This window comes from Liolophura sinensis, chromosome 1 (assembly GCF_032854445.1).
Source record: "Liolophura sinensis isolate JHLJ2023 chromosome 1, CUHK_Ljap_v2, whole genome shotgun sequence".
In the NCBI taxonomy this organism is placed as follows: Eukaryota; Metazoa; Mollusca; class Polyplacophora; order Chitonida; family Chitonidae; genus Liolophura; species Liolophura sinensis.
Genome location: NC_088295.1, coordinates 90,606,161 through 90,633,888, shown reverse-complemented (window position 1 = coordinate 90,633,888; position 27,728 = coordinate 90,606,161). Strand labels below are relative to the sequence as shown.

General features: G+C 39.6%; 1 protein-coding gene across 1 annotated transcript in view; it reads left to right on the top strand.

Moving 5' to 3' along the window:
* LOC135465533 (protein turtle homolog B-like) overlaps positions 1-21,839 on the top strand; it is an 86,157-nt gene extending 64,318 nt beyond the window's left edge. Inside the window, exons 3-4 of the mRNA XM_064742774.1 lie at positions 18,168-18,437; positions 21,808-21,839. Of these exons, the coding sequence (XP_064598844.1) occupies positions 18,168-18,437; positions 21,808-21,839 (302 nt within the window). The remainder of the gene's footprint in view (positions 1-18,167; positions 18,438-21,807) is intronic.
* The last annotated feature ends 5,889 nt before the right edge of the window (positions 21,840-27,728 follow it).

The window sequence follows — 27,728 nt, the reverse complement described above, 5'->3', positions numbered from 1 at the left end:
CAATAAAATGATCAGAATTGAACCCCAAATGAAATTAAACTTATATACTTTCACATTCACAACATTAGTGGTTGGTAAAGCGGAATTAAACTCAGTACCAGGCTGTAGTCTTTATTTAAAATCTGAACCAGAAAAAAACCCAATTTTGGGTTTCTGGTTGTAAAAATTTGGACTTCTATGAATCCTTGAGTGCTTAATGTAATGGAATCAGAAAAAACATGCAAATTACATGTGATAATTAACTTAATATTATATGAGCAGCTCAACTGACAACAATGAAATTAATATATAAATCAATGCTGCATATTTTTAATCAGTATTTTTGCTTTGAGTTAAGCCTTGGTAGACTAGGTCGATTTTTTACCAGTTACAACATGTACAATATTACACCTGACTTTTTAATGCATGGCCAACTAGTTAGTGCGCAAGCGCAGCATAATGACAAAGGAGCCTCTTGCCAATATGGTTGCTGTGAGTTCAAGACCATCTCATGCTAGCTTCCTCTCACATCATATGTAGTAGTAATCTGTGGATAGTCTTAGGTTTTCCGGGGCTCTTCATGATTTTCTGCTACTATAATACTGATGATCTACTTGCTAAGGTCAGAGTTCATATGTCATTTCACGAGGCATCTCCAAAACCTCTGAGCCATATGCAAGGAAAGTGATTACATGTACATGTAGGGGTTTATCTGATCTGAAACATGTTCGTCTGTTTTGTTTTATTTTGAATGTTCATATTATCACATCGAAAAGCTTTCACGGCTTCTTGATTTAAACATGTTCTTGCCACAATATGGCTGAAATATTGTCGATGTGGCGTTAAGCCATAATCATTCATTCATTCATTTATTCCCCTTCCCTGTTCAGATTGGAAACAGTAAATGTATGAACTGTAACCCAAGATAACAATGTATCCAGTCTTTGTGGTTGTGAGATCCCGTTAGAGATGCAGATCCATGGAGGTTTGACTAGCACATTTTCATGGTAACAGTCCCTGTAGACAACAGTTTCCTAGTTACAGTGATTTGAGTTATTGCCTTGTTTGACAACAATTTTGAGGGATAAGTTTCCGTAATAGTTTCCATAATCTGCACATGAATATGAGCTGATGTTTTTTTGTCATGACTTGGCTTCCTAAGGTCAGACTGACCAGAGACAGAAGTTGATTATATTGATGTTGTGTGTATATAGTTGGATGTCACAGGTCATGGCTTTAGACAGATACAGTACATGGGTCCAGAGATATCCCTGCCGTAATTGATCTGGGTGGTCTGTCAGTGTACTAGTAAGACTGTAATTGGCTTGTTCCTCCACCTTTTGTGCTTGAGACCCTCAAAGGAAATTGAGAAGTTCTGTTTGAAGCTGAGCCCTGAGTTGGTGCTGGCCGCACGACCTGTGTAACCTTTCCCCAGTGGGATGAACTGTGGCCAATGCAATAACACAGGGTGTGAAGCCTGGCCACCTGCCGAAGTCCCCCCATCATGTAATCAGCTGGCAGCAATCCCAAGGCATCCCAATCTCAACAGTTTTAATCAGTCAGGTGGAGCCTCGGCCTCTCCTTGATTGGAATTAACACCTGTAATTTAATTCAGTCCTTTGAGTAATTGTAGTCCTTTTTCTGTATCATTGATCTTACCGTTCAGATGTCTCCACTCATTTTATTCTGGCTTTGGAGGTGCTAAATGTCATGTTCCATCCTGTTTACACATACGCTCCAAAAGTTAAGCGGATGTGTGATGTGGACTGATTTTGACTTTTGACTTTTCATGTTCTTACCAATTGTTTCATGACAACTTGTTCTTTTGCTTGAGGTAAAACTTGGAAGAGTCTAGGTTTGTATTCTGGCCTGTACGCTGATATTGGACTAATTGGCTTACTGTAATATCTTGTATTCATTCTCCAAAGCAGGGCAGGACCTACTGATTGTGCTCTCATGTCAGCCTGAGAAGTCTTCTTATTCACTGATGACCTTAGAATTTGTGCCAAAGAAAACAGTGTGTTGTCCGACATATTAGAGTGTGTATAATGTAGTTGCTCAGATTGCCATTGTCTGAACCGAGCCATTAATTGAGCCATACCTATTTGGGTTGGATGGATTTATAGTGTAGCTTTCCATACACACATTGATAACAAGAAGCTAGACTAATTCTGCTTGCCCCCCATCGTTGTTCTGACAGGGTTTGTCTACTGCCAGATACCTGAAATGTGGATCGGGGGCCTGTTGCCGTGCCCAATCAAAGATTCATCTGGTTACGCGGCTGGCATGTAGAGCAGATCTAATACTCCAGTAATACCCATTGATCATTGAAGACCTTGTCTGTGATAAGACTTTTACTTTCCCAAATCAATTGACTGATTTTCTGTCCTAACTGTAACATTGAGCACATTGGAGGATTCGTTGATGGACATCTTGGCAGAGCTTGTCTCTTGATGGCTTTGGCTGCCTGCAGCCCCCTTCAGTGACACACACACACACACACACACATGCTGAAGCTGCATGTGACGTGCTCGTATGTAGTTCAAAGGACATACATAATATTTCGTATTTCTTAAGTGTGATCACATGAAATGTGGAAGTAAAGTGTGGCTGTAATCAAGTACAAGTGTGGAAAGGACAGTGTATCATGTCCATTGTATATAATCACAAAGTAGGCCACACCAGTTTAAATTGTTGTTTTACGGGCAGAAGAAATCTTTTCCCAATGTTAGAGGAAGGTATAAATATAAAAATAAAACTTAAAAATTGTCTAATTTGTGGGAAATGTAAACTGTTGAAGACCTATTTATAAATTAAGCTTTGAAAAACCAGACAATCCTAAAAATTTAAAGATTGGCTAAACTAAAATGGTGGATTTTCAGTTTTATTTTAATTCCATTTTTGGAGTTTTTGATGTCCAATAATGCTGGTAAAACAAAAAATAAAAATGGTGTCACCTAGCATACTTGGATAGCAAAAGCCTTCATGAATGAGCCTTCTAATGGGCATTGTTAATTATGAAGATAACAAGCCTGTGACTACTGAAGCTGGCTTATCTTCAAATCAAGCTCCTGAGAGTTTGAATGCAGCCTGAAGTAAGGAATTTTGTCAGATAAATGTATACCTGATGAGGTGTAGTGATTTCCTCACCCATACACTTGTAAGCAAAATAATTTCAGAGTTCAGTGTATTATTAAGAATACATCAGTTAAATGGGATTAATGAATATTATATTTATTTTATTATTATTATTATTATTTTTACATTTGCAGTGTCATATTCTTGGTGTTTATTTTATACTGTGTGGCAAAGTTTAATGTCGCTGGGGTTTTAGAATGCCAAACAATAGATAGTTGAGCGGCTGTTCAATTAGTCCTGCAAGTTTTGTAATCTTTACCAAAACAGTTTTATGGGAGGATTACCATAGCCTTATATGCAACCTTATATGAAACCTTATTTAGTGCCTCATTACACGCATCTAAATGGCTTCAGGAAATCCTCGGATAAATTTGCACCATATTATCAAGACATGGAATCTTGGTTTTCAACTGTGAACTGTGTACAGTAACACCATGCAGTATTCTGGCCTATCAGGTTGACGGCTAAAATCAAGACTGAAAAACGAAGATAGGAAAAACTTGATGAGCTGGTAATAGAGACACTGCATGGATTCCAGAGATACAAATATACATTATTAATAGAGATGGGCAACTCTGATCACAAGTAACAGTTTTAACTTTGGTTGCCATGGATACTATAGAATTGTACCTGATGAATCCTTACCCTTGGGGTAGATGGTAGTGTTTACAGTGCAGTCTTGCATCAGGAGTGTGTGTTACAGACATGAATATAGGCCTCAGCTTGCTGATTAACTTGATGCATTAATGTGCAATTAGAAATGCTAAGTCTGGGATGATGGCTGTGACATCACACATAGCAGTCTGCCTTTAAAGTCAGCACTGCCAGTTTTATGTTGTCCGAAGTGCATGTACAACATTATAATCACCCTGATTGTTATTTTTGATCTTATCTTTATAGTAATTGCAGCCAACATACTGCCATAATTGTGGGTATCTGCTTCAACTACATGGTTACTTTTGAAAGATGCCACTGCTTTTCAGTCTCTAGTAACTGAAATTTTATCTGCATGAAACATTTCAGCATTGTGATTTTTGGAACATTATCTTTCCAAAATCCACTGATTTCAATCAATGCTAAAAAGTTCAACTGTAAACCACTATTAAATTAGTACATCATAATATTATGGCCATATCTAGAGCCATTTTAGTTCCAGAAAATGTTTCAGCAGCTCTCAAGCTACAGGGCATCCAATCAATTAAGTTTTATTAAACTAATAAGCACATTAAATAAAAATACCAATAAGCAGTTAAATTTACATACAGATTCATGTCATTCACAGACTTCTCAGATTTCAGTAAATATCATCTTGAGTTGCAGTGTCACAATATCAGCTAGTTGAGTTTAGGATCAGAACTTTCAATTTTGTCTAGACATACGGCCCTGAATGCAAACACAGATATAGATGTACATGTATGGCCCTGAATACATACACATGTATAGATGTACATGTATGACCCTGAATACATACACATGTATAGATGTACCGGTATGGCCCTGAATACAAACACATGTATAGATGTACATGTATGGCCCTGAATACATACACATGTATAGATGTACCGGTATGGCCCTGAATACATACACATGTATAGATGTACATGTATGGCCCTGAATACATACACATGTATAGATGTACATGTATGGCCCTGAATACATACACATGTATAGATGTACCGGTATGGCCCTGAATACAAACACATGTATAGATGTACCGGTATGGCCCTGAATACAAACACATGTATAGATGTACATGTATGGCCCTGAATACATACACATGTATAGATGTACATGTATGGCCCTGAATACATACACATGTATAGATGTACCGGTATGGCCCTGAATACAAACACATGTATAGATGTACATGTATGGCCCTGAATACATACACATGTATAGATGTACATGTATGGCCCTGAATACATACACATGTATAGATGTACATGTATGGCCCTGAATACATACACAGATATAGATGTACATGTATGGCCCTGAATACATACACATGTATAGATGTACATGTATGGCCCTGAATACATACACATGTATAGATGTACATGTATGTGGATATAGTACGTTGTTTGTGTAGCTGTTCCTACAGTCATTAATCACTGCCTCATTGCCATGAAGGTGTGAAGATTATATCAATTGTATTTCCTGGTCCCTTTTCCAAAAAGACTTTGACAATTATAACCATTATTCATATCTCGAGTAAAACATAAAACACCAAACACAGTTATCACATGATGTGGCTAGCAAGTACGTGCAAGTTAAATGGAGATTTCAAGTTCAACCATTCAAGCGGAATGTATTTGCTACTTGCTGTAGTGGACGTTCAATTTAGGTTATTGAGCTGACTATAGGTAGCTAAACAACCCAGTTAAGGGAGAAAACTGCTGTGTCACGTGGAATGTAACACAATCCTACAGTTATCCGGAACGCTGGATGGTCACCAGAAGGAATCTGTCTTTGCATTTTTGCTTTTTTCCCCTCTCTGTGCTGATTTCCACCAGTGTGACTGAAGGGCACCCAGTATTGGATTAATCATCCGGCAGTGCCCAACCTTTGTCAGTTCTGAATTGTTAACAAATGTACAGCCATATTGAACGCTGATACGAAGACGATGGAGACATTATTACAGATGGTTGGGTCCAATATGTCTTGTAAATGGCAGTATAATGACAGAGCTCCGTTATATAATCTCTGCTCTTCGTTGCTGACAGCTGCGTTATGATTGGCTGGTCTTTACAGATCGGGCTCCCATATCCAACTCGATCCTGATCGCTCATCCGAGAGGGTAAAGATTAATGCTCCCTAAGCCCTTTCTCAAAGACATGGCTTTAGTCCTCGGCTGTCCGTAATAGAATGGCAAAGTTTAATTTCATACCGAGTGGCTGGGACCTTTGGATCAGGCTGGAGTCGGGGACTTCCCTCATCCCAGCGCGATATTCGCACAGTCACTATTCTGTCACAGCCCTCCAAGATGTCCTCCTCATAGATCTCCAGCTAGTACGAGACCAGAAAACTAATTGATATAAGCAATATGGTACTAAGTCTGATCACACACCGCACAGACAGCTAATGTCTTTGCGAAACTGAGTTGTCAGACACCCAACTGATAGATTTGACTCCAGAGATGAGGGCCTGAAGGCTGTAATCAGAAGGGGGCTAAACACCTTGTCTGGGTACATTGTTTTGTGGAGCTGGATGACTGGCCAGTGTAACAAGACAGCTATGGTAACGTGCAAGCCTGAGTGGCCAGTTGTAGTTACAACATGCCAGCCTGAGTGGCTAGTCGTAGTTACACTGCTGTGGTAACATGCTAAGTGAGTGGCTAGTTTGTATTTACACTGCTGAGGTAGCATGCTAACCTGAGTGGCTAGTTGTAGTTACACTGCTGAGGTAACATGCTAACCTGAATGGCTAGTTTGTGTTTAAACTGCTGAGGTAACATGCTAACCTGAGTGGCTAGTTTGTATTTACACTGCTGAGGTAACATGCTAACCTGAGTGGCTAGTTGTAGTTACACTGCTGAGGTAACATGCTAACCTGAGTGGCTAGTTTGTATTTACACTGCTGAGGTAACATGCTAACCTGAATGGTTAGTTTGTATTTACACTGCTGAGGTAACATGCTAACCTGAGTGGCTAGTTTGTATTTACACTGCTGAGGTAACATGCTAACCTGAGTGGCTAGTTGTAGTTACACTGCTGAGGTAACATGCTAACCTGAATGGCTAGTTTGTGTTTACACTGCTGAGGTAACATGCTAACCTGAGTGGCTAGTTGTAGTTACACTGCTGAGGATACATGCTAACCTGAGTGGCTAGTTTGTGTTTAAACTGCTGAGGTAACATTCTAACCTGAGTGGCTAGTCATAGTTAAACTGCTGAGGCAACATACTAACCTGAATGGCTAGTTTGTGTTTACACTGCTGAGGTAACATACTAACCTGAGTGGCTAGTTTGTATTTACACTGCTGAGGATACATGCTAACCTGAATGGCTAGTTTGTGTTTACACTGCTGAGGTAACATGCTAACCTGAATGGCTAGTTTGTATTTACACTGCTGAGGTAACATGCTAACCTGAGTGGCTAGTTTGTATTTACACTGCTGAGGTAACATGCTAACCTGAATGGCTAGTTGTAGTTACACTGCTGAGGTAACATGCTAACCTGAATGGCTAGTTTGTGTTTACACTGCTGAGGTAACATGCTAACCTGATTGGCAAGTCATAGTTACACTGCTGAGGTAACATGCTAACCTGAATGGCTAGTTTGTGTTTACACTGCTGAGGTAACATGCTAACCTGAATGGCTAGTTTGTATTTACACTGCTGAGGTAACATACTAACCTCAGTGGCTAGTTGTAGTTACACTGCTGAGGTAACATAATAACCTCAGTGGCTAGTTGTGTTTACGCTGCTGAGGTAACACGTAAGCCTGAGTGGCTAGTCCAGAGTTCTTGTGGGTGAGAAGTCCAGAAATCCCAGTGGTGAGAAATCCAGGTTCCCAAGGGTGGAGAATCGAGAGATCCCTTTGGCGGGGAGCCCATGGTTCCCATTGGTGGTGGAGCCGAGCGTTCACATGGGAGGGGAGTCCAGTGTTCCGATGGGAGGGAAGTCCAGAGTTCTCATTGGTGGAGTATCCAGGGGTTCCGCTGATGGGGAGCCCCGGGTTCTTATTGGTGGGGATTCCAGGGTACCCATGGGAGGAAAGTTCAGGGTTCCCATTGGTGGAGAATCCAGGGTTTCCAGGAATCCTATTGGTGGGAAATGCAGGGCTCTGATAGGTGTGGATTCCAGGGTTCCCATGGGTGGCAGTCCAGGGATCCCATTAGTGGAGAGCCCATTGTTGCCAATGGTGGTAGTCTAGGGATCCTATTGGTGCCAAGTCCAGAGCTACAGTGGGTGATAGCACATGGGTCACATTGGCATGAAGGCCTTTTATACAGGTACATGTAAATGAAATTAAGATTTGAGAGAGAAAAATTTTTGTAAAACCCTACAGCTAACGATCTCTACTCTAGATATGAAAATTGTTAAAATTGTTTAACAGAGATTGCAATTTGAAAACTACATTTGAAGAGTTACGTACGGTTACACATCTGAAGTTAATCTGAGGTTATGTGAAACAGAATCCTTTCAAGTAAGATATAGGGCACTACATGCACATTAGTGTTTCTCCAGCTACAAGTGTGTACTGCAATTTGTGTATACCATTCCATGACAAGGCATGACTTCTTTTTCATTTCTCAGTGGATGTCCATATTATCTTGAAAGGCATTATTTTGATAATTGTATGTGAGTATTTCAGACTTATAACCAGCTTTGCACAGGGATGCTGGTTTTGAGGAGGGACAAATCTGAGAGACTGTAAATGCACACATCTTATGTATTAAAGCTATATCCTGGATGTCTCAGATGAACATTATAAAGCTTTGTCTCCCTGTGGGATGACTCCAGTCTCTCCTGATACAGCCATGTCCTTGTGTTGATTAAGAGATAATTACTGCACTACAAATCCAGGCGGCCGGCTTCTACAGGCAGCCAGACAGGATTTTCGGAAATGACTCTGCTCTCTTTGAATAATTAAACGGATCTAAAAGCCGCCTCTGCCAAAATGCAATATGAGCATGTAAAAAGTTGGGATTTATGATGAGAATTGTTGGAGGGATGGTTTAAGCAGATCTTTGTGCACGGCTTCCGGTGAGTTATTGCTCCCCGAGTCGGTATGGAATAGCTGACGTACCCATTAGTCTTTGTAAATTATTTATCCATGTACAGGTGCAAATCACCAGCGCTGATCAGCAGGGATACATTCTATCTAATTAGCCAGGTGTAAAGTTGAGTGATAATGGTGTAAACTTGGACTCCTAAGACAATTCACTGGTCTGAGGTGGTAGCACCATTAAAGTGTACATCATGCTTAAGTTGTCTGTAGTTTTCTGGGCCTATCAGGAACAGCCACACCCTCTCACTGATGCATGTGGCTGTACTTCAGAATCCACAGCCATCTAATCCAATCTGCCTGATTAAGACCGAGATATAGGTGTCTTTGTTGGCAAATGCATCCATCTAATGGTTGTGTCTATAACTGTAAATTGCCCACATGTACAACAAGCTTTATGATTCCAGTGCAGAGTGCGTCTTCACAAAAATTATAGTGCAGTGATCACATGAAATATTAATATCAGAAAACAGAAAGTTATCACAGAAAAGTGACTAGGCACACTACAGGAACCTATGTTGATGATATTGTATAAACATATCAAAAACATTTCCATCAGAATGAAAGAATCACTTTACAGTTGCTGAAGGTGTATCTTGTATCATGTTGATGTAGCCATTCAATCAAAACTCAGAAAAAATGTAAGAAAGCTGAGAAGTTATCACAAAACTGTGAAGATATAGTGGGTCAAACTTGGACATAAATTGTTAGTTATGATGAGATAATCATAATGCTAGTAAATGTGGTCTACAGAAACCTAATGATACATCATGATTTTGGATACACAAATGCAGCAGTTAAAATTAAAATATAGTGTAACGTGTTGCATTCTTGTATGTACTTTTTTCTTTATTTATGTCTTAATATAAATTTACGTGTAGGTGGATGTTGATTTGACAGTGTACAAGTGCATAGAATTCAGAAGTCATCTCTGTAGACTGTTCTAAGCAGGTTTTTGTAGACTTTAAGGGTCTACAAAAAAACATACATCAAGTACATCAAAAACTTTGTCTTATTTCAGATATTTTAACACGTGCTAAAATCTAACTTTCTACAGAATGGTTCATACCTTTAGCTTGGTGTATTGTAGGATGTTTTACTTGAGGTGCTCCAGGCTGCAGTTTGTCTGTTGCCCCTCCTTGGGGACACATCAACTCTGGCACAGAGAGCTCCAAAACAATGTGCTGGGCACATGGAGCTGATTGCTGCAGCTAGGGGAGAAATATCAAACTGATGGCTGGCACTGAAAGAGACAAGTTGTGTATGACCCCTTGAAATCCGTCCCTTGTCTATTGGCGTCAGACCCGGGCCTTGTTGTCCCTTCCTTACAGCATTGGTCTTTAAGGGTATAGGCACTCTACTGTCAGAAGCACACCTCTCAACCCAACACTGTGAGAAAAAAAACAAGCCACTTCCGATCATAGAAGTTTTATTGTCAATTATTTATAATGATTAGACTGGTTAGAATTTATATTCTGCTGTGGGAGGCTGAAGAAGCTGGATAATGATCAAGGCGTGCTTCGTGCAGGTGTAATCAAGCCTGGCACACAGCTGTTTATAGCTAACAGAAGGCACAGAATGTTTTGTAATGGGGAAATATCACCTGTTATACACTTTTTGTGGAAGGTTTGAGGGAGGTTAGGGTGTGTAATACACTTTTTTGGAGGGTTTAGGGAGTCTAGGCTGATTTTTATGATCTGAGGGGAAAGCCTCAGTAGGATAGCCGAGATGTGTGACAAAACCTTTATGTGCTGTTAATGCCTCTCATTTGATGATACTGGGACGACAAATTTTAAGTCTTGAATAATGGGCATGTCCCTTAAAATAGCGAGCTGTCTCTGGGCAGCCTCTTAACTAGAAGTGAAGAGTGGTACTGATAATAATGAGCATAATAATTTGTGCCTGGTGGAAAAGGGGTATAGGTGGCATCTGGAGACTGTGTGCCTGGTAGAAAAGGGGTATAGATGGCATCTGGAGACTGTGCCTGGTAGAAAAGGGGTATAGGTGGCATCTGGAGACTGTGCCTGGTAGAAAAGGGGTATAGATGGCATCTGGAGACTGTGCCTGGTAGAAAAGGGGTATAGGTGGCATCTGGAGACTGTGTCAACTGTGTGCCTGGTAAAAAAGGGACAGGGTGCACAAGTGAAAGGAAAAGAGCTCCAAAAATTGAAGTAGGCATCACTAAATAGATCACTTAAAACTGTACTTAAATATGCTTTCATTTGTTTTTTCAAATTTTTGTGAAAAAAATTAAAGGCCCTCAAACATTTGAATTCTAATGTGGCACTATGGACTGTACTCTTTGAGGTTAGGAACTCTGACGTCACAGGAAGTTTTTTCAACTTTTTCTGCCAATGGGTGAAAGATTACTGAAATAACGTTACCAAAAATTCCTTCCTTTTGGTGAACATCAGGAAAAAAAATGTGATGTGATGTCATAGTTCTTAGATGCCGTCAGTATAGCTCATAAAGCCCACCATATTATTGAAATATTTTAATGCCTTTCAACAACATGCCTTTTAAAAAAGCTGAAAAAGTACATGAAAGTATTTTTATGCATGGTTTTCACTTGTCTATAAGATGAATCTTACTTCATATTTTAGCTTTCTTCTACTTTAATAGGGGTATAGGGTCATTACTCACCCAAGACCGGGAAGACTAGGCAGGAATTCAGGGTTAACAATGAAGCCCTGACTCCAGTAACTTCGGACTGACATCCCTCTGTACTTTCAGCATGTTCACGTGTTGATGAAGTGATAGATGTATATATGTGCCTGCTGGTTTGATACATTGATAATTACATTTGGATCATCGCGTCGATGATAATGTTGGTCGAGCTCTTGACTAATACACTTGGTCACTCTCTTGTGTCCACTAATGCATGTGGATGATAATGTTGGTCACTCTCTTGTGTCCACTAATACATCTGGATGATGTTGGTCACTCTCTTGTGTCCACTAATACATGTGGATGATAATGTTGGTCACTCTCTTGTGTCCACTTATACATGTGGATGATGTGGGTCACTCTCTTGTGTCCACTAATACTTGTGGATGATAATGTTGGTCACTCTCTTGTGTCCACTAACACATGTGGATGATAATGTTGGTCGAGCTCTTGACTAATACATGTGGATGATAATGTTGGTCACTCTCTTGACTAATACATGTGGATGATAATGTTGGTCACTCTTTTGTGTCCACTAATACATGTGGATGATGTTGGTCACTCTCTTGTGTCCACTAATACATGTGGATGATGATGTTGGTCACTCTCTTGTGTCCACTAATACATGTGGATGATAATGTTGGTCACTCTCTTGTGTCCACTAATGCATGTGGATGATAATGTTGGTCACTCTCTTGTGTCCACTTATACATGTGGATGATGTTGGTCACTCTCTTGTGTCCACTAATACATGTGGATGATAATGTTGGTCACTCTCTTGTGTCCACTAATACATGTGGATGATAATGTTGGTCACTCTCTTGTGTCCACTAATACATGTGGATGATAATGTTGGTCACTCTCTTGTGTCCACTAATACATGTGAATGATAATGTTGGTCACTCTCTTGTGTCCACTAGTACATGTGGATGATAATGTTGGTCACTCTCTTGTGTCCACTAACACATGTGGATGATAATGTTGGTCGAGCTCTTGACTAATACATGTGGATGATAATGTTGGTCACTCTCTTGACTAATACATGTGGATGATAATGTTGGTCACTCTTTTGTGTCCACTAATACATGTGGATGATGTTGGTCACTCTCTTGTGTCCACTAATACATGTGGATGATAATGTTGGTCACTCTCTTGTGTCCACTTATACATGTGGATGATAATGTTGGTCACTCTCTTGTGTCCACTAATGCATGTGGATGATAATGTTGGTGACTCTCTTGTGTCCACTAATACATGTGGATGATGATGTTGGTCACTCTCTTGTGTCCACTAATACTTGTGGATGATAATGTTGGTCACTCTCTTGTGTCCACTAATACATGTGGATGATAATGTTGGTCACTCTCTTGTGTCCACTTATACATGTGGATGATGTTGGTCACTCTCTTGTGTCCACTAATGCATGTGGATGATAATGTTGGTCACTCTCTTGTGTCCACTTATACATGTGGATGATGTTGGTCACTCTCTTGTGTCCACTAATACATGTGGATGATAATGTTGGTCACTCTCTTGTGTCCACTAATACATGTGGATGATAATGTTGGTCACTCTCTTGTGTCCACTAATACATGTGGATGATAATGTTGGTCACTCTCTTGTGTCCACTAATACATGTGGATGATAATGTTGGTCACTCTCTTGTGTCCACTTATACATGTGGATGATGTTGGTCACTCTCTTGTGTCCACTAATACATGTGGATGATAATGTTGGTCACTCTCTTGTGTCCACTAATACGTGTGGATGATGTCGGTCACTCCCTTGTGTCCACTAATACTTGTGGGTGATAATGTTGGTCACTCTGTTGTGTCCACTAATACATGTGGATGATAATGTTGGTCACTCTCTTGTGTCAGCTAACACATGTGGATGATAATGTTGGTCACTCTCTTGTGTCCACTAATACATGTGGATGATGTTAGTCACTCTCTTGTGTCCACTAATACATGTGGATGATAATGTTGGTCACTCTCTTGTGTCCACTAGTACATGTGGATGATGTTAGTCACTCTCTTGTGTCCACTAATACATGTGGATGATAATGTTGGTCACTCTCTTGTGTCCACTAATACATGTGGATGATGTTAGTCACTCTCTTGTGTCCACTAATACATGTGGATGATAATGTTGGTCACTCTCTTGTGTCTACTAATACATGTGGATGATAATGTTGGTCACTCTTTTGTGTCCACTAATACATGTGGATGATAATGTTGGTGACTCTCTTGTGTCCACTAATGCATGTGGATGATAATGTTGGTCACTCTCTTGTGTCCACTAATACATGTGGATGATAATGTTGGTCACTCTCTTGTGTCCACTAATACATGTGGATGTGGTTAGTCACTCTCTTGTGTCCACTAATACATGTGGATGATAATGTTGGTCACTCTTTTGTGTCCACTAATACATGTGGATGATAATGTTGGTCACTCTCTTGTGTCCACTAATACATGTGGATGATGTTAGTCACTCTCTTGTGTCCACTAATACATGTGGATGATGTTGGTGACTCTCTTGTGTCCACTAATACATGTGGATGATAATGTTGGTCACTCTCTTGTGTCCACTAATGCATGTGGATGATAATGTTGGTCACTCTCTTGTGTCCACTTATACATGTGGATGATAATGTTGGTCACTCTCTTGTGTCCACTAATACATGTGGATGATAATGTTGGTCACTCTCTTGTGTCCACTAATACATGTGGATGATAATGTTGGTCACTCTCTTGTGTCCACTAATGCATGTGGATGATAATGTTGGTCACTCTCTTGTGTCCACTTATACATGTGGATGATAATGTTGGTCACTCTCTTGTGTCCACTAATGCATGTGGATGATAATGTTGGTCACTCTCTTGTGTCCACTAATACATGTGGATGATAATGTTGGTCACTCTCTGTGTCCACTAATACATGTGGATGATAATGTTGGTCACTCTCTTGTGTCCACTAATACATGTGGATGATGTCAGTCACTCTCTTGTGTCCACTAATACATGTGGATGATAATGTTGGTCACTCTCTTGTGTCCACTAATGCATGTGGATGATAATGTTGGTGACTCTCTTGTGTCCACTTATACATGTGGATGATGTTGGTCACTCTCTTGTGTCCACTAATACATGTGGATGATAATGTTGGTCACTCTCTTGTGTCCACTAATACATGTGGATGATAATGTTGGTCACTCTCTGTGTCCACTTATACATGTGGATGATGTTGGTCACTCTCTGTGTCCACTTATACATGTGGATGATGTTGGTCACTCTCTTGTGTCCACTAATACATGTGGATGATAATGTTGGTCACTCTCTTGTGTCCACTAACACATGTGGATGATAATGTTGGTCACTCTCTTGTGTCCACTAATGCATGTGGATGATAATGTTGGTCACTCTCTTGTGTCCACTTATACATGTGGATGATGTCGGTCACTCTCTTGTGTCCACTAATACATGTGGATGATAATGTTGGTCACTCTCTTGTGTCCACTAATACATGTGGATGATAATGTTGGTCACTCTCTTGTGTCCACTAATACATGTGGATGATGTTAGTCACTCTCTTGTGTCCACTAATACAAGTGAATGATAATGTTGGTCACTCTCTTGTGTCCACTAATACATGTGAATTATAATGTTGGTGACTCTCTTGTGTCCACTAATACATGTGGATGATAATGTTGGTCACTCTCTGTGTCCACTAATACATGTGGATGATGTTAGTCACTCTCTTGTGTCCACTAATACATGTGGATGATAATGTTGGTCACTCTCTTGTGTCCACTTATACATGTGGATGATAATGTTGGTCACTCTCTTGTGTCCACTAATACATGTGGATGATATTGTTGGTCACTCTCTTGTGTCCACTAATGCATGTGGATGATAATGTTGGTCACTCTCTTGTGTCCACTAATACATGTGGATGATAATGTTGGTCACTCTCTTGTGTCCACTAATGCATGTGGATGATAATGTTGGTCACTCTCTTGTGTCCACTTATACATGTGGATGATAATGTTGGTCACTCTCTTGTGTCCACTAATGCATGTGGATGATAATGTTGGTCACTCTCTTGTGTCCACTTATACATGTGGATGATAATGTTGGTCACTCTCTTGTGTCCACTTATACATGTGGATGATAATGTTGGTCACTCTCTTGTGTCCACTAATGCATGTGGATGATAATGTTGGTGACTCTCTTGTGTCCACTAATACATGTGGATGATGTTGGTCACTCTCTGTGTCCACTAATACATGTGGATGATAATGTTGGTCACTCTCTTGACTAATACATGTGGATGATAATGTTGGTCACTCTCTTGTGTCCACTTATACATGTGGATGATGTCGGTCACTCTCTTGTGTCCACTAATACTTGTGGATGATGATGTTGGTCACTCTCTTGTGTCCACTTATACATGTGAATGAAGGTGTTGGTCACTCTCCTGTCCACTATTACAGGTGGCTCATGCTGCCTTCCCCTCCCTCTGTATAAGTGCGAAGATCTGCAGATGGTTGCGAACTTCCACTGGTTTGCCCTTTTCCTCCAACTATATTGCTGGCCACTGTCATAGAAGTGAAATATTCTTGAGTATAGCACAAAACACCAATCAAAATCTTGTCTCACCAGGGCAAGTTTGTCAGTAACTTGGCATAAGATTGGTGGTTTATTAAGGGCACTTTGGTCTCATCCACTCATAACACTGGCAGTCCTTGTATAAGTAACAGATTTCTTGAACATGGTGTGGAGCAACAATCTAATAAATAAAATGAATAAATACAGCTGTATGTATGTGAAGTGATAAATACATGTACATATGTGTGAAATGATAAATACATGTACATGTGTGTGGAATGATAAATACATGTACATATGTGTGGAATGATAAATACATGTACATATGTGTGAAATGATAAATACATGTACATATGTGTGGAATGATAAATACATGTACATGTGTGTGGAATGATAAATACATGTACATGTGTGTGGAATGATAAATACATGTACATGTGTGTGGAATGATAAATACATGTACATATGTGTGAAATGATAAATACATGTACATGTGTGTGGAATGATAAATACATGTACATGTGTGTGGAATGATAAATACATGTACATGTGTGTGGAATGATAAATACATGTACATGTGTGTGGAATGATAAATACATGTACATGTGTGTGAAATGATAAATACATGTACATGTGTGTGGAATGATAAATACATGTACATGTGTGTGGAATGATAAATACATGTACATGTGTGTGGAATGATAAATACATGTACATGTGTGTGGAATGATAAATACATGTACATGTGTGTGAAATGATAAATACATGTACATGTGTGTGGAATGATAAATACATGTACATGTGTGTGGAATGATAAATACATGTGTGTGAAATGAAGAAATACATGTATGTTGTAGGATTAAATTGTAAATGGTAACAAATGCAAATGTACATTTGATTTTTCGAGTAAATCCTTGTACTCAAAGGATGTGATTAAGTCTGTATGTTACTGTCACACTGTTTTGCTTTGATTACGCTCCACTTTTTCTGTCTATCTATTTCACTAAGAAAAAGTCTGGAGAAGCCGTAAAGTCACAGGTCTTGAGCGGCAGCTATTGACCCGCTGTTTAGGGATTTTTTTCTTTTTATTTGTTTCTGGACAAGCAGTGTGTGTAGTTATTGCAATGACAGATCTGTTTGGAGGGCTCTCCATTTGCAGGCTCCGATGTTCTGGTTTGTTTTCCTCAGGAACAAGGCTAGGCTAGAAGAGGAGGTGCTTTTTTTGAAGCTGATAGATGGCCATTGCTGTAGATTGCTGTAGCCCAACATTAGCCTGTGGACACCTAATAAATTGATCTCCTTTCTCTTTGCTCTCTGAGGGGAGATAAATCTGTGAATAGACTGTTTAAATGAGTGTGCCGCTGCCGTGGTATCTGAGCGACAGTGTTGTCTGTCTCGTGCTTGGCAATTGGTCAGCCCTTCATGACAGCTGCTGATAGGCCAGCCTGCAATTTAGCCATGGATAAAAAAGTGTAGCGTATTTGCATCCTTAACCGCTAGATTAAGCAGAAGGAAACAGATGCTGAAGAGTCACATGCAATCAGTCTTGAAGCGACAGGTTTATTCTGCTTTCTCTCACGGCTGCTACTTCTTTATCCCATTGTTGCAGGCTCTGTGCTCTGGGGAGCTGATTTCTGTACATCATTACCTTTGGATGGGTTGATTTATCCTCTACTTTTAGTTTAGACTATTTCACTGTTTTTGTTTTTTTTTTCTTCCGTTATATTCCATACACCCTAAAAGATTGCAAGCAAAAGAAAGGTGAAGTTTAAAATAGGGCCAAAGGGCGCCTGATCATCAGTAATGTCAAGGCATTTGCCAAGCAGTGATTTGTGAACATTATACAGAGTAGTCTCCCCTCATTCCTTTTCTTAACTTCTGACATACAGTTACAAATAGAAAACACTGAGATTATCTTAATACTGTTGAGTTAGTTTGCATCTAAAGTAGCTTTCAGTACCTGAAATATACCACATCAAATATTTTTTAAACATTTGTTCTGCAAGTGAGAAATTCTTACTTTGTTATGTGTTGATTTCAGCTCCTCCCCGTATTGAGCACAGTTCGCCCAAGTTCCTGTTGCTGCGTCAGGGAGACTCCGTCTCACTGTTTTGTGACGGGGTGGGGTCGCCCCAGCCCACCATCTCCTGGAGCAAGGACACCCAGCCACTGTTCAGCTCACTCCGTGTGCGTCTGCAGGGAGATCATGTCAACATCACCAACATCCAGCGCAGCGATGGCGGCGTATACATGTGCACCTTCACCAACATGGTTGGTCAGATATCACAACTTATCAAGGTCGTCATCGAAGGTGAGTCATTACTACATCACAAGTGAAAATCTCTGATTCTGGTCATAATGTACGTTTTTAATTCCAGAAGTGTACAATGTTTAGAAAATCGCCTGGGTTTTCTCTTAATTTGTTTTCTGTTTCTGTTTCTGTGTGAATACTTTTTTCAGGCTGTCATTTTGAAAGGATTTTTACTCTTATGATAGGCATCACTGGCAATTGTAAATTTGAAATTGAATTTTGCATAATTGATACATATTGAAAAAAGAACAGTAAACAAAAAGCAGGATATTGTTTGATTTTGCATCTCAATAATTACTTGCACAAATTTAGATTCGTAGTCCTTGCTATAAATCGATACTAAACATGTACAGGTTTATCCACAGTGTGTTTATTTTTTCCCCCAATCTGAGAGGCTTTTTCAAGCACTGTGTGTTTTGATGCTGATGATTTAGCACCACACTCAATTACTTCCCTGAAGTGTGTATTGAAAGTCATGGGTTGACCAAACTGTGACCAGACTGTGACCAAACTGTGACCAGACTGTGACCAGACTACAGCTAGATCATGGGAAATAGTACAGACCATTTGCATGTGGGAGTGGGCAGAGCTGTATATGATTGCAAACTGATATCTATCCTTCTGGCTATGAGCTGTTCTGGCAGTCTTTATACATGTATTTCTCTGCAGGAATGTGCTTTCTCAAAATGTTTCCTTTTTGTCAACATTGTGTTGGGTGTAAAATATCAGAATGTAATAAGAGAAGTGATAATTAACATGTAAAATAACACTTTTTGCTCTGAAAGAAATTTGGACATTTGACCTGTATATGAACGATAAAAATTAATAACGTCAACAGCAGAACTTAATGCTATTGATCATTTTATTCTGCACATAATTTTTATCTTGTAAAATAGTCAAAATTTTCCCTTACTTTTATATCTGACATTACCTTGTACAGGTGTATGTAACATTACCTTGTACAGGTGTATGTAACAATACCTTGTACAGGTGTATGTAACATTGTCTTGTACAGGTGTAGGTAACATTGCCTTGTACAGGTGTATGTAACATTACCTTGTACAGGTGTATGTAACATTACCTTGTACAGGTGTATGTAACATTGCATTGTACAGGTGTAGGTAACATTGCATGGTACAGGTGTACATAACATTGCATGGTACAGGTTATGTAGCGTTGCCTTGTACAGGTGTATGTGATATTGCATAGTACAGGTTAGCTATATCTTCTACAGGTACAATATTGCCTAGTGAGCAAAAACTGTAAGTGAACATGTGGCTTCACTTGTAACAGCCTGGTGGCCTTTCACCAGGACCTGACAGATTGCTAACATTGATTTTACAGGTAATAAACATCAACTTCTGGCATTGCCTCTTACAGATAACATTGCATTCTACAAGCAACACTGCCTCCTACAGCTGACATTGCACTAGAGAAGCAACACTGTGCCCTACAGTTAACATTGCACCCTACAAGCAACAATGCCCCCTACAGCTGACATTGCACTAGAGAAGCAACACTGCCCCCTGTTAACATTGCATTCTACAAGCAACACTGCCCCTTACAACTGACATTGCACTAGAGAAGCAACACTGCCCCCTACAGTTAACATTGCACTAGAGAAGCAACACTGCCCCCTACAGTTAACATTGCATTCTACAAGCAACACTGCCTCTACAGGTGACATTGCACTAGAGAAGCAATACTGCCTCCTACAGTTAACATTGCATTCTACAAGCAACACTGTCCACTACAAATAACATTGCATTCTACAAGCAACACTGCCTCCTACAGTTAACACCGCATTCTACAAACAACACTTCCACCTACCTACATGTATAACATTGCATTCTACAAGCAACACTGCCCCCTACAGTTAACATTGCATTCTACAAGCAAAACTACCCCTGCAGCTGACATTGCACTAGATAAGCAACACTGCCCCCTACAGTTAGCATTGCATTCTACAAGCAACACTGTCTCCTACAGTTAACATTGCATTCTACAAGCAACACTGTCCCCCCTACAGTTAACATTGCATTCTACATACAACACTTCCCCCTACAAATAACGTTGCATTCTATAGGCAACACATCCCCCTACAAATAACATTGCATTCTACATACAACACTTCCCCCTACAAATAACATTGCATTCTACAAGCAACACTGCCCCCTACAGATAACATTGCATTCTGCAAGTCTATGTAGGACTACATGGTACAAGCAACACTATCCTCTACAGGCATAATATTGTCTAGTGAGCAAAAGCTGAAAATAAACATGTTGTCTCAGATACACATTCACTACTCCTAAAGATAACAGTTCACCCTATTCGTAATACTGCCTTGTACAGGTAGCATTGCATTCTACAGGTAACACTACTCCTAAAGATAACAGTTGACCCTATTGGTAATACTGCCTTGTACAGGCAACATTGCATTCTACACGTAACGCTACTCCTAAAGATAACAGTTGACCCTATTGGTAATACTGCCTTGTACAGGCAACATTACATTCTACACGTAACACTACTCCTAAAGATAACAGCTCACCCTATTGGTAATACTGCCTTGTACAGGTAACATTGCATTCTACATGTAACACTACTCCTAAAGATAACAGCTCATCCTATTGGTAATACTGCCTTGTACAGGTAACATTGCATTCTACATGTAACACTACTCCTAGAGATAACAGTTCACCCTATTGGTAATACTGCCTTGTACAGGTAACATTGCATTCTACACGTAACACTACTCCTAAAGATAACAGCTCACCCTATTGGTAATACTGCCTTGTACAGGTAACATTGCATTCTGCATGTAACACTACTCCTAGAGATAACAGTTCACCCTGTTGGTAATACTGCCTTGTACAGGCAACATTGCATTCTACACGTAACATTACTCCTAAAGATAACAGCTCACCCTATTGGTAATACTGCCTTATACAGATAACATCGCACTCTATAGGTAACACTACTGCTAAAGATAACTGTTCAGACTATTGGTATTTTACTGTCTTGGTAACATTGCATTCTATATATGCATCAGGCAATACTGCTGACAATGCAATATATGCCCGTAAAGATTGTCTCCTACAGGTATGACTGCTTTTATATACATGCAGCAGTGTCTTCCACAGGTAACATTACCTATTGTAGGTAACTTTACCAAATTTTCAGGTTGAATTGTGTCCAAATCTCCCATACTACATTATGTATAAATGAACCATGCTTGCGGACTTCGGATCTAGAATTAATTCTAACAGCTTATGTGTGTATATTTTGGATACTTAGTGACATATTATGAATACCTGTAATTACCATCCTGCAAAGTGTTGGAAATGTTGGAATGCTCTTGTTGTAGATGAGTTTCAGGCTCACAAGTCTGGTATGTAAACAGTTAGATGGGATACGCGCAATACTAACAACAGTGCTTACGACCAGCTCTTGCTTGTTTGCACAGATTTTCCAGAAATGCTTGTCCATTTATACAATGAAATATATATGTTTGTTTACATTTAAATCAGTTTGCTGTGCATCACAAACATAACCTCCCATTTACCATCCATCATATGTCTGCATATATGCATTCATGCATGGACAGTCATCAACAACTGTTGATTATTTGTAAACTTCAGGCATTGTAACTTTGTTATTGTATTGTGATACAGATTTTGCTTTCAACTGTGAAGACTCCTTTTCTAAAATAGGTTAAGCTGTTGTTGTTGAGACATAAAAGAATGCAAAATCGTTTCTGATTGGCTGGTTTGAGAGATGGGCAAGTCTATAAAGTTATGCCTAGCAAAAGCTGAATTTTAGGGATGGCACAGTTATTCAAGCATGGCCAAGGCTGCAGAGTTTAACCCAGGAAACCCCATCTCAGCTGTCAGCTAATCACCGTCCATTTTGGATTCCCTTAAGTCAATGTCACAAAGATTTGGTTGCCACAATTATGCCAGCCTAAAATATCTGCAGACTTATGTAATAGCATCAGAGTGTAGGAAACTGAGTGGCTAGAGTCAGCCCATGTCCTTTACTGGGTACCTCATAATACCTGAGTGTTGCAGCTAGAGACCTACATGAGATGAATGGGCTATGTTAGGATGTAAACATGAATGTACACATATCTGTGAGATTTAACAAGTTTACAGGTTATTGTGGGAGACACAATTGAGATTCCTTTCAAATAGTTCAAGGTGCACTGTTCATATGTACAGCTTACACATGTACACCTACGGTACCAGAGGAGAGAACAAAGATTGTTATGTTTTAGGTTTTAACCAACAGTTAACTGTAAAAAAGTTTGCATCAAAAGATTATGTAATCCAATACTTCTAATTTTTCTAAACAAAAAAATTAAACAAATTAATTGTGTAGCCTTAGGGGTAGAGTAGCCAGGTGAATGATGACTACTGTAATTCTTCAACCATTTTGCAAGTGTGCAAGGTGTTCATTCAAGCATATTCTGAAGGTGTTATTCTGTGCAGGCTGATAAAATTATACTTTTTATGAAGCCCTGAAATTGGCCAATCTAATCAAAGTAGTGTCTTTGTCTTCAAACTCAAACAATGTAGTTTAAATGTAAAACTGCATTGTATCTGTAAAATAAAACATTAGGCAGGATTTATGTTTGGCCATTAATTACTGGAAAAGAAAAGTCTCCTATATTTTGATATTACATTTTTCTTCTGATTTGAAGGTGTGCATGTAAAACTAATTTGCAAGCAGTTTTATTAAATAAATTATTTAGGTGTTAGCCCGTGAAGAGAATGCAGACATATATCAGACACAGACATTGCGATATTGAAGACTAGGTATGCCAATCCCAATTGAGGAGTGTACTGATCAATGTAACTGTAATAAAGTGGGGTATCTGGTATGACAGGAATGCACCTATGGGAATATCTTTACATTAACCAGTCAGGTCATCTCTGTATAGAGGACATGTGCTTTATTGACCCAGACAAACTACTAGATAAACACAGCCCCTATTCTCGGTCACTGCTAGTTACATACATGGTTCATAGAGCAATGCATAAATAATGTGTATTAATATAATGTGTGAAATATATGGGGCTTTTTTATGGAAAAAAATAGTATGTTACACCTTTAGTTGTGGTGCATGTCTCACATTTTGAGTAGTTTTGGTAATAATACTGAAAAAATGGTGGCCCTTTGCTGGACACTCTGTGAAAAGCTGATAACTGGAGATATGTAATATTGTCTCTCCACTATAATGCTGACTAATGTTCATGGACAAACCGCAGTTTAAAGAGTTTATGAAACCATGCACAGCTGAATGGAAGCAGAAACCTGATTTGTCTGTTTCACAGCCATCCATGTGTTAAAGACAAACTGGATGAATGGTATGATCAGCTCAGTGCTTTGTGCCTGTAGGCCGCACTCAGGATAAAGGCTGATTATCTTGTCAGCTACCACGTGCCTCTGCTGTTGGAAAACTGAACATCTAGAAGTGTCCAGGTGTTTCCTCTCATAGGATTAAGCCTGGATGCTTAACAGCCTTGCTGATAGCTTTTGGCAATGAGGCTGGATAATGCATCTTCATTACAGCTTTTTTTGGTCATATAGCTATAAATCACTGAAAATATGGCAGATGATTATAGGGACCGTGAAATGCATTGATCAACATTGGCATTAAAATAAGGAGCTTGTTGACATTTTCACCTCAAGGGCAGTATTGTAAGTGGGAGAAAGGGTAAGGCCAGGGTTGGTACGGGTCCTTAAAATCCTGGAAAATCCTTGACTGGAGATGAAGTGATTTCCAGACCTGGAAAGTGCTTGAAAATCATGTGTTTTTAAATTTGAAATTTAGAAATTGGTCCTTAGTTTTTTTTTTGTCACAAGTATTTTTCTGCCAGGTATGTATGTGTATAAAATGCCTAGTGAAATTTACTGAGATGAATAGCAGGCCAAAAGTGGTCGAACACAAGTGTAACTGTCATTATACATACTGATGCTAAGGAGATAACCACCGCAAGAAGTCTTTCCTGTTCCAGAAAGCGTTATGTTTTTTTACATCAGTGACAGCGTGATATGACACAAACCAAATAAGTTACACACAAGTTATTCCAGACTTCACCATGCAGGTAAAGTCTCTTTAGCAGCCTTTGGATGTTTGGCAACAAATTTCAGAGATGGCTTCAGTGCGTGTCAAGTAATAAACACAAGGCATGAGGCAAAGTTTATTGTAAAGTTTTTGATATTCTCAATATGGGTGAGTTGGCATTAATATTTCATATGGGTGGGATAAATGCGGTGAGATTGATGCATCTATCTCCAACACTGATGCCAACTGAGTCCCTGGCGCCAGTGCCAGTGGAAAGTGACAAACTGAAAACAGTTAATTACCATACATGGGATATATCATTATTTTTTTTTTATTTATTATTTATTTTTTATGATAAAATGATTTAGGTACATTTTCTGTTTTAAAATAGAGATAGTGCAAGTTTTAATTCCTTACAAAGTTAGGAACAAATGAACATGAGGTTACATGAAAGTCAGCTGGTGGCCATGTAAAGCTTAAAGAATACATCAGTTTATTTGGTACATGTATAATTGAATTGTCCTGGTGATATACACTAGATATCTAAGGTTATTGCTTGAAAAAGTCAGAATATATGCCAGAATCTTCTGTTATGTAATGTGAGATTAGGCTCCCAGTTTTATAGTCATATTATAGGTATTATCCGAGGTGTATGTGTGAGGTTTGGGTTTTGGAACACGCACCCATGACCACTGTGTCTGCATGTGAGGGGGCGGACCCCTGAAACTACAGAAGTGTCAGCACTTAAATGCCATGCTGTACATGTAGGTAACTGACACTACAGAGGTGTCAGCACTGAAGTGCCATGCTGTACATGTGTGAGGTTTGGGTTTTGGGACATACACCCATGACCACTGAGTCTGTCTGTGAGGGGGCGGGTCCCTGAAACTACAGATGTAGGTAACTGACACTACAGAGGTGTCGGCACTGAAATGTCATGCTGTACATGTAGGTAACTAACACTACCGAGGTGTCAGCACTGAAGTGCCATGCTGTAGATGTGTGAGGTTTGGGTTTTGGGACATACACCACATGCACCCATGACCACTTTGTCTGCTTGTGAGGGGGCAGACCCCTGAAACTACAGAGGTGTCAGCACTTAAATGCCATGCTGTACATGTAGGTAACTGACAGTACAGAGGTGTCAGCACTGAAATGTCATGCTGTACATGTAGAAAACTGACACTACCGAGGTGTCAGCACTGAAGTGCCATGCTGTAGATGTGTGAGTTTTGGGTTTTGGGACATACACCACATGCACCCATGACCACTTTGTCTGCTTGTGAGGGGGCAGACCCCTGAAACTACAGAAGTGTCAGCACTTAAATGCCATGCTGTACATGTAGGTAACTGACACTACAGAGGTGTCAGCACTGAAGTGCCATGCTCTGCATGTAGGTAACTGACACTACAGAGGTGTCAGCACTGAAGTGCCATGCAGCACCTGTAGGTAACTGACACCGATGCCTAATAAAGTCACGCTGCATGTGTACCATGTATACTGACAAGTCCAAGTAATCTTGCGTAGTTCCAGTGGTAGTTCAAGGATATGACTGTAGGTTTTCAAATAACCAGTCAGACACCATGACCATTGTGGACCTCAGTGTCAGTTATGTGGGGTTAATGTACGTCTGTGTGATTGTACAAACAAGTTAATATGAAAAGTACGGCTGCATGTTTATGGCTCCTTTATACGTGGATTAAGGTTCTTGAAAGTGCTGGAAAAAACGACTATTTAAGTCCTTGAAAGTCCTGGGAAGAGATTTTTTAAGAAATGTAGGAACACTGACCCAGTACATCCAAAGAAATAGACTCATGTGTCCCATTCAGTACTTGTCCATGGCAGAACGATGCATTTTTTTTTTTTGACAAAATTTCACACACAATGTGAACCATGACACTTGCACATGTACAACTGCAGGGATTTTCCAGGGAGCATCCTTCTCAAACTGCACATTCCACTTGAATTTCTGCCAGAGTTCCGATAATTATTAACTTGACGAATCTTCCTGTGCAGAAACTTCAGAAGTTTCGAAAGACTTTCTGTCATCCACACCGGCATGCAACTTACTAATTTTGTAAATTGTTGAAGTTACATGTTCACTTGTAAAGTAGGCCAGCTGTTTTTTTTTGCCACATACAAATCTGGACTATACTCTATTTTAAAGTGTACCACTTAATACCACTGGTCTGTTGCAATCCAGATGAAGTCTAGATTTTTGGTTTTTCAAAAATTGACCTTATGTTGTTAGAAAAGTGTTTTTAAAAGCAGAGATACACATACAGGATGTTTTATAAATTACATTTTCATCGTTTTACACAACTTCCTTTTTTTCACGTAAACTGCAGTGTTGACATATTGAAATACGCTATGTTCAGAACAAGCGATGTTGGCAGCAGAGTACGAGGTACATACCTGGATTCTAATAAATAGATTACCAGTACACTGTGCTGATTTGCATCATTGTATCACTCTCGTTCTCTGCAGTTGTGTTGCCGTATCGACTGAGCCTGCAATCGGGATCGCAACTGCAGAGAGCTTGAGCGATACAATGATGCAGATCAGCACAATGCAATGATAATCTCTATGTACCTACAGCTTGCATTTTTCAGTGTTGTCACTAATTTTGAAGTATGAATCAGATTCTAAGTACGGTCATAGGATTTACTCAATACATGTTTATTCATTTAGATTTTGCTTGTTGCAAGATTAGCGATCTATTTTTCACATTTCTTGTGAGGATCTAGAGATAAACTCCACAAACATGTTTCACCTTGGCAGAAATCCAACAGACTGTCCCCTGGTATGTTCTGTAAGTAAAGCGACATGTGTGAAAATGTACAGCATTGAACATGCATTGCTTGGGGCATTCTAGAAGTGCGTGCTAATGGTGTGAAACAGATATGACAATAGAGAGAGAAGACTATTGTATTGTTGGTCAAGGTGCTGGCTGCATGCAGGTGACAGGTTTTAGTGGTCAGCACCAGATAAGATGTGAATTAAGGGTTTGACAGATAAAAGTACACTCTCCAGAATTACACAGCTCAAACCTGCACATGTGCTCGGGGCTAGAAGTTGTAAATAAGTTTCTGTGGAGCATGACCATGCAAATAACAATGGCTAGCACAATTTCTTCTTCTTTAGTCTGCTATTGGGAATCAGGTCAAAGGTTAGGTGGAGTGGTCCATTTTTTGTTTGTGGTGGACAAAGAGCTGCT